This window comes from Orbicella franksi, chromosome 10 (assembly GCF_964199315.1).
Source record: "Orbicella franksi chromosome 10, jaOrbFran1.1, whole genome shotgun sequence".
NCBI classification, from domain to species: Eukaryota; Metazoa; Cnidaria; class Anthozoa; order Scleractinia; family Merulinidae; genus Orbicella; species Orbicella franksi.
In genome coordinates this window covers 8704192-8712987 of record NC_138154.1, presented here as the reverse complement: position 1 = coordinate 8712987, position 8796 = coordinate 8704192, and the positions used below count along the sequence as shown (strand labels likewise).

Genomic DNA, 8796 nt, shown 5'->3' with positions numbered 1-8796 from the left:
CAATACCTGAAGAAAGTCACAAGGAATTGTTCCGGTATGACTACTTCGTGGATAGCTTTCTAAATCTTCTTCTTTCTGTCCTTATCTTGTCACAGATTTGAAGAGGCATGAATCTGTCAAGAACGGCTTTCGCAGCAAGGTTTTCGCCAAGGCGCTTCATAACTGATGCTCACTCGATGACTGCAGTTGTCCTGACCAAATCTTCAAAGAGAGTTACGAGTGCGTTAGTCTGCTCATCTGAGAATGCCCCACCTCTACAAGAACTTGCTGTGAAAAGTGTTAATGTCTTTTCTGCATTCTCTTCTTTCTGCGTAAATCTCTCTAGTTTTTGGTCCACAGTTTCTTCTTCAGTAGGAAGTTGAATAGATTGGTCATCAGTTCCTGCTCCAAACAGTGAGCGTACTTCGTCACAAACTTTCGTCACCATAATATCCTTGAGAATAGGATGATCCTTTATTTTTAGTCATGTTTCTTCGATTGTAATGTGCTTTCTCCCAATGTTGGTCATGAAACACTCGCGAATTGCCTCATCCTCTTCTTTACTCCACACGTGCCAGTTTGAACTCCCTTCTCCTTGGCTTTCTGATTCTCCTGGTTGTTCTTTGGGCGTCTTGTCATTTTCAGTTTCATCGTTGGATGGGCTTGGCGAACCTTGGAAAATAATTTGAAGTGATTCTGATTTTTCTTTTCTGTCTGATCAGGTAAAACTTCTCTGCCGTCTTTGGATTATGGCTCATAAGGTCTGCTAAGTTGTTCTTTAAGTGGGCGTGGTCACTGTGGACAGCAGAAACAGCGGCCTTTCTGAAAGACGTTGCACTCACATGCTCAGCTTTGCCAGTGGACCTTTGCCAGAAGGAGTTGATCTGTGCTGTTATCATGGACGATGTCATAGCTTTCGCTGACCAGCTTACGAAAACACAATCTTCATTTTCCCTGGTTACGCCCATCAAACGGTGGTGCATGAAAGAAACAAAGGCTAGGAGCCATTTTTGGACGGACGAACTCAAAACAACAGTGGCCGGGCCATGGTATTTCATTGTTTTGTGTTTTAGTACATCAACAACGAGCTGATTGCCCTCATTCTTTGCCTTTCTCAACTCGCCAAGCGTCATGCTTGATAACGGCCCAGATCGACAAGCGTTGTTTATGCAGATGGTTGTAAGTAGGTAGTCTCAGACAAGGCAATATTCAGCTTGTGTGGGCTGGATGTTTTCTCTTCACATCCCCATGCACTGGCCAAGAGTGGAGATTGCGTTTCGTACCAGATCTGACTTATCAAACGCTTGGATGTCTTTAGGCGTGACGAGCTTTTCCAGGTCTTCAAGTTGTTTTTCCCATCTTCTTTGGGCTATGGGTGCGTTGTAAGAACTCATCCATTTCAAGACCTGTTCTTTCACTTTCCGAGCATCCTCTTGGCTCTTTAGGATGTTGCTGGAATTTTCAACCATTAAAAGCGAAGAAACTTTGACAGAGATCCGAGATATGTTTTGCAGGTGCCAGGTCGTCGCTGCTTTTCCAGGGGTGAAAGCCATTTATCCCGAAGCGCCTTTACACTGAGTGTTGAGGTTGCGGTCAGATGTTTGGGATCGATGGTTTGGATTATGGCAAAGATCTGTGAGGTGTACTGTTTAGCAGTCTTCTCTTGACGTTCACCATCAATTCTTGGTTTTCACTCACGTGACACTGGCCATAGCAATGGTTGCTATCCACCATCTTTGTGTCCCTCGAGTGTAAACAATCTAAGAAGCAAAGAGACGTGAATGTGATAGTTCGAGATGGTCCACTGTATTGTAGTTGGTTGTGGGAGCAAAAGTGGCAAGCACAAGATAAATTTTAGCAAAATACCGAAGATTGTGACAAATCAAGGCGAGGAATGGGAAGAATTAACGAGGGAGAGAAGAAATCGATGGATTTCTGCGGTGAGTCGAGGCGACACCGAAGCAAAGAATGTCTTTGAAAGCAAGCGTGTTTGTGGTTGTCATTTTGTTTCAGGGAAGCCTGCACCTCCCTGGGACAAGCACAATATTGACTGGGTTCCCACTTTAAACCTCAGTAAAAAAGAATACAAGGAATCCGAACAGAAAGAACAACAACAGAAGGCTGCAGGGGAAAGAGCTGAAAGAGCAAAAGAACGCCGGAAGCGAAACATTGAGCAACAAGAAGCCGAAGTTGCTGAGAAAAAGAAGCATCTTAATCAAAGCGGCAATCGTGTAGTTAATATCCCTTTCTCCGAGGCGAGTACGAGTACAGAAGCTGGTAATGCTGATACTGCGGAAGCTATGTTAATAGAGCAACAGGAGGCATCGTGTAGTGGAGCTACGAGCAAAGGAACAGAAGAATTTGTTCATGATGTCAAGTCTTCAAAAGACGCTGCAACACAAACTGAAGAGTTCGAATACATGTTTTTTAAGCCCATTTACCAAGCACCGGACAGGGAGTATTTTAAATCCAATGATAAAGTGCGCTTTTACACAGGATTGCCATCCTACCAAGTTCTTTTAACAACATTGAATCATGTTGCGCCGCACTTGAATCGTCGCTCACAGTCGCTGGATCCTTTTCAGGAATTTGTGATAGTTTTAATGAAACTCCGTCTCAATGTGCCTTTTCAAGATCTGGCTTACCGATTCATGGTATCAGTGCCTACTGTTTCTCGGATCTTTTGGTCATGGATCAATGCCATGGACAACAGATTGAGTCCACTCATTCACTGGCCAGAGAGGGAAAATCTTTGGAAAACAATGCCAATGTGCTTCAAATATGCGTTTGGAAACAAGGGAACAGTAATAATTGATTGTTTTGAGGTATTTATTGAAAAGCCCACAAATTTAATGGCAAGAGCACAGACATTTAGCTCTTACAAACATCACAACACCATCAAAATTTTAATTGGAATCACACCTCAAGGGACTGTTTCATTTGTCTCTGAAGCATGGGGAGGAAGAACCTCTGATAAGTTTCTTACAGAAAACTGTGGATTCCTTGAAAAACTCTTGCCTGGGGATATGGTCATGGCAGACAGGGGCTTTACTGTCAATGAGAGTGTGGGACTAAAACAGGCGAAACTGGTCATTCTGGCGTTCACTAAGGGGAAGTCCCAGCTGGACCCTGTAGATGTCAAGAAGACAAGAGGAATTGCCAGTGTACGCATACATGTCGAAAGAGTCATTGGACTGTTGCGCCGAAAATATACAATTTTAGAGGGAACCCTTACCACAGATTTCCTAAGGGGCAACCCTAATGGATTGCCTGAGGCACAGGTTCTGATCATAGACCGCATAATTAGGGTTTGCTCTGCACTTGTAAATTTGTGCCCCTCCATAGTTCCATTTGACCAGTCATGGGGTAGTAAAAGTTAATTATGTTCACTAGCCAAAGCGGAGTTGAGGCCCTGCCAGGGGGGGGGGGGGGAGAATCCTGTGTCGCTTGTCTAAATTTGAAAATGTCCCAGTATTGCTGTTTTATCGCACTTCCCATCGCTGTCGGTACTTGAATTGAAGTAAGATGGCTTGTCCTTGTTGTAATTTCAGTATTTCCAAAAAAAAACTGTTGTTTGTTTTCATTTTATTTATGTGCTGTCGCTACCTTTTGGGCTGCGTCGCTTGTTGGAATTTACCCTGATAAGGCCTCAGAGTCTGCTCTCTGACCACACATTGAATTTCAACATTTTGTTTACTTAATTATGTCTTGTAATGTTATTGTAAATAATTATTTTTCTTATATTGATACAAACATAACATGAAAACCACTGATAAGAATTCATTTTTTCCAAGTTAGAAGCAACTGATTACATCTTGTAATTGTTATTTGCTGTTTCTTGGAAATTTAAAAAATAGTTAAGGTTAAAATAGGTTCCTGTTTGTCATAAACTACAGTAGCCTGGTGCTACTTGAAGAATATTGATACTTTGTAAGGACTCAAAGACTGCAAATTACAATTAATAATAATTATTATTAATTAATACAGCTACATGCATCATTTTTTGAGAATAAACCACTAAGTTATTTTAAAAGCGGAAGGTAGAGTACTGTAAGCTCATATTCAGGACATGCAGTTACACTGCAATGGACCAAACTGCTAATTCTTCGTCAATTTCTCAACCAGAAGCTGTTTTCAAATTTAATAACAAAGCAAGTGTATGAATAAACAAAACTGCTACCTGCAGGGTGCAAAGAAATTGAATTTTTCCAGGTAGTACTTTGGGCAAGCTGTAGTCAGGACATACAGTTGTACTAGCCCAAAGTCATTTCAAATAGCAAAAAAACCTTAGAAGCACGATTTTTTTTTCTTAAAGAATTTACCAGAAAACTTTTGATGGCATTGTACGACAAGTGACAGATCAAATCCACTAGCCTGACTGCAAAATTCACTAGCCCTGGGCTATCAATCATGTACTTCTTTGCAAGCTGCTTACGCTTAGCATATTTTAAAGCATCAGATTTTGATTTGACTTTTACAACATTGTATTTGGTTTTGTACAGTTTGTGAAAGCATAATCTAAAGTTTGCAGTGCAGTTAGGTAACCTCAAAACATTTTCTTGTTAAAACAAATCTATGCACCAGGTCAAATAAGGTTGAACTTTTGTAGTATGATAACCAATTTTGCCATTTTAGAGGCACATGAAAGTCAGAGAGGCCATGGGTCTATTCCTGAAATGAGATCTCAAACTGAGGGCTAAGCCTTTGTTAACACACATGTATGGATATACATGTATCTCCAACTACAATTGAAGGGGTGAATGGAAATTAGGCCTTAAGTAACACTTGATGAAATGACACACTTTCCTTTTGTTTCACAAACAATAATACAAGGGAAATAGAAGGAGAAATGCACTTGTTTTTGCAGATGTCACTTAGGGTTTTTTCATACACCCCTTCAATTTTAAGTTGCAAACAGTAAGACAATCTACTTATGTTTAACTTTGAATAAAACTGGCATTTAAAAAATTGGGAACATGTTCAATTTTTTGTCTTTGAGACAAGCTGCTAGATGCAGACGCATTCTTCGAACATCAAAAGTGACATGCATGGGGTCTGTCCCTAAAGCTAAAGAGACAGCAAACGCAATGGCAAAAACACCACAGTCACTATCATTGGTCTGCTGCTGCATGGGAACAAATTCTAGTGAAACCAAATCTCCACCTAACAGGTCATTGGTCTGATCCTCTATTTCCTGACTAATGACATCATGGAATAGGCTGTCGTACAGGTGTACTTTCCCAGGCAAACATCCTATGTTACTAATACAGACCCAGTGATTACTGCCTGTATGAAGAATCTGGACAAATTCACCTGAAACAACGTCAAAGTTCCGTACACATCCAAGGGTTGGACGTTGTAGGCCCTCGAGTAGTGGGTTGATGTCTTGTATAAGCACTTGTGCTGCTTGTACAATGTCACCATTAAGCCAACTGGATGAATCATTAATTATATCATAGTCTGAATCTTGAAGCTTTGCTAGGGGACCATATTTGTCAACAGTGCCTGTAGTTTCCTTAGTGATCTCAATTTCATCATCACTGACGCTGCTTGAATCACTTAAAACACTCGAATCTGCTGAAACTGGGGATGAACGAGCAGCAAAAGAAGTAGAAGTAGTAGGTTTAGTCCCTAGATTAGGTTCTTGTTTTTTCTTGCAAACCTCACACTGCCAAGTTGTCTTAGCATTGTTTGGCATCCTTTTCAGCCCCAAACAACTCAAATGAAAATAGTGTCCACTCCCGCAGCTTGTTCCGTGACACTCGAGTAATCTGTCAGTTGGGGTTGCACTGACATTACAAATACAAATGTTGCTACATTCCATGGCAGCCTGGTTGACTGCGGGTGGCTCTTTGCTTTTTCTGTTTTTCTCCTTTGCTTGAACTGTGGCAATCTACTACAGTATGAGCAGTACCATGTCTTCAACAATGGCACCTCAACAAGTGACAGACATGTGGTGTGGAATTTACCATAAGGGCAGTCCACATTACTACATGAGATTACATGATCACTGGGCTGGCCTCTGCAAAAGCAAATGCCACTGTCACTGGGAACACTTGGAGGTGTATCACATCTCCTTGTGAACCACCTCCCTAAGATCTCAGGCAGAATGCACATTCTCCAAAAAGCTTCAAGTTTCTTTAAAACTGTTTCCAAGTGCAGCGTGTCGGGGTAAATTCTGTCTGTCATTAAGTGTACATTTAAATGGGAGTCAATTCCACAGACAACAAAGTCACAATGCATTCTTTCTGGTAAGGTAAACAACTGCTGTTGAACCTGGAAGTAATAGTTGTGATTTCTTTTTAGCTTAAAGAAGCCATTGACTTTTTCCAAACAAGAGCTCTTTTCTTCGACATACTTTTCAAAGTCACCATTTTGGATGCAAATGGGGCATTTAACTTCGCCACATCCCAACCTGCAACAATCGCATGATGTTAAAAAGTCTGGTGTGGCATGGAGGAAAGGGTACTTCTTATTAATAAACAACCCACACCGTGTGAGTTGAAAGTTAATGTGGGTGTTTTTCATGTGAGCTTCATATGCCCTTATAGCATAATCTTCATATTTGCAGCCATGCTTGATTGCTTTGGTGTTAACTTTGTAAAGGTGTGGATAGCAAATGGACTTAATTAATGATTGTTAAGGTTGAGCAACATTACTGCGATACACTGCACCACTAACTGAGGCCCCAATTCGACCTGCTCAATGCCTAAAAAATCCTGAGCCCTTAGCTTGGTCACGCGTGTCCTGTTCAACTATGTTTATGTTTTCGTCTGACACATTGATCATGACTTCCTTGCACTTCTCCAGCAGTTCTGGATAATCAAGATCTAAGTTGCTGGGGTCATAAAGATCTGAAATAACAGGCACGTTTCGGCTTTTTGCTACAAACTGCTCGGCATACAGATCTATTAAGCTAAGAACTGAAGCCTTTGTCTCACACTTGTTTAGCTCTTCGTAGAAGCTGTCCATTTCCGCTTCAGAAATCGGATGTGATGGAATGGCAGTACTTGTTGTAACATTGCTCTGTTGACCTTCATGGCAACTCATCACTGTATTTAGTGAATCAATTTGAGTGTCAAGGTTTTCCTTGAGCTTTTTAGCGGAGCTAAAATCAATATTCCTCACCCTTTCGTAGGAAACTTTGCTCACATAAGTTGGCAAGAGCCACGCACACTTCACTTGCATGCATGCCATCTTCCCATTGACACGTGTCCAGCATTCGATGTAAAACATGGCGCTGGCAACATGAGAACACGATTCGGTGAGCCCAGCTTTACATCCTAAACAGTGAGCTGAGAGAATTGTTCCATTGGTATCAGCAATAATTCATACATTTACCAGAGGATCATTCACACGCTGCTAATGACAAACTTTAGCAACAACCACATACTTGCCGGAAATCACTTTTCCTTGTACCGAAGCCAGAAACCCCGACACTACTTGATTGTACGCTTCCAGGCTTTTGTAATTTTTAAACTGATCGTTTGTGTAGAAACTTGTTAGTAGAACTAGGTAGCTGAATAAATCAGACTGCTCGATGGGCAGCAAACATTCAGGACCAAACTGATCGAAAGGGATATTTGCTGGGTCGACACCAACTACGGAAATCTTCTGAAGGTATCGGTGCTTTACGTGGCTTTCCAATGATGCAGCGTAATCAGAGAGCGCAGGAACCTTTCCACTAAGCTTTTTGATTTCATTTTCCTCGCTTTTTGGGGCTGAATCCATGCTGAATTCACAGAACAGACCAAAGAATGCAAGAACTATACAGTGCTGGCTTGCTATTATCATAAATTTCACACTCTGGAGGGGCACAAATATGGCCGACATCCATATTTGGAAAATCTTGTGACATCACGTGAAAACCAATAATACCTTGTAGCCATTTCTTGAACTGGTCTAGTATCTCTTCTGTTACTGCATTGCTGCTCGCAGCAGTTCCGTTTGTTTCCATCTGCACCAGTTCTTTGAGGTATTCACTAGCGTCATCTACGTAATCGTCATCGTCATCTACATATTCTCCATGACCATCATCTACATAATCTCCATCATTATCTTCTACGTCATCTCCATCGTTATCTTCTACGTCATCGCCATCGATATCTTCTACGTCATCGCCATTGTTATCTTCTACGTAATCATCATCGTCTACGTAATCACCATTGTCATCTTCTATGTGATCGTCATGAAAATCTTTGTTATCGTCATCGTCAGAAGAAATTGACTGGATATCCATTTTCGTTTCTTGATGTTTCGTCTTGGTGACTTCATCTTTGTCTTCTTCATGCTCTTCGTCTTGGTCGCTGGAGGAAAGTTCCTTGAATGTTGTGTGTTTTAAATATAGCCGATACCTGTGGAAAATAATTAACGTATATCAGTTGATAATACCAATATTGTACCTAAGGTCTTTTAAATTAACTTTTCCTGTTCTATTTGATTCAAGACGTCATTCTCAACCACTCGTTAATTAGAGCATGTTACATTATGCACCAACAATTAAAGATAATCCACAAACAGCTCAAACATAACTTAAGTGAGCAGTGGCGAAAACAGTAGCTGTTTAAGATTAGGCATAATTAATTTAAGATTACGGTCAACCTCTGCAAAGGATTATTCTAGTGGTATGCTGGCACACAAACCTTCTGTATTCAAAGAAACTTCAATATTACTTAAGTATATGATCTTGTAATGGTTTAATCAAGAAAATAATCCATAAGCACCTCCCTCTTTCCCCGTGGGATGGCTTAATTTTTTGACCCCTCCTGCCTACCTAAATTTCCAGACAGCTGGAAACCCCAAACCAGGTTTCAAGGG

At 41.0% G+C, this 8796-nt stretch overlaps 1 protein-coding gene and 2 pseudogenes across 1 annotated transcript; 1 reads left to right on the top strand and 2 right to left on the bottom strand.

Annotated features, from left to right (window-relative positions):
• Positions 1–1035: 1035 nt before the first annotated feature.
• On the top strand, positions 1036–3751 carry LOC145501001 (uncharacterized). Its single transcript, XM_081480571.1, has one exon. It carries the CDS (start codon positions 1776–1778, stop codon positions 3357–3359), a length of 1584 nt encoding a protein of 527 aa, XP_081336697.1. The 5' UTR covers positions 1036–1775; the 3' UTR covers positions 3360–3751.
• Positions 3752–3857: 106 nt separating this feature from the next.
• On the bottom strand, positions 3858–6507 carry LOC145500071 (uncharacterized; annotated as a pseudogene).
• A 174-nt stretch (positions 6508–6681) lies between these two features.
• LOC145500072 (uncharacterized) lies at positions 6682–7710 on the bottom strand (annotated as a pseudogene).
• Positions 7711–8796: the final 1086 nt, after the last annotated feature.

Bases quoted from the DNA above. Each gene is read 5' to 3' on its own strand.
- LOC145501001 (XM_081480571.1), top strand. From the start codon at position 1,776: ATGGTCCACTGTATTGTAGTTGGTTGTGGGAGCAAAAGTGGCAAGCAC.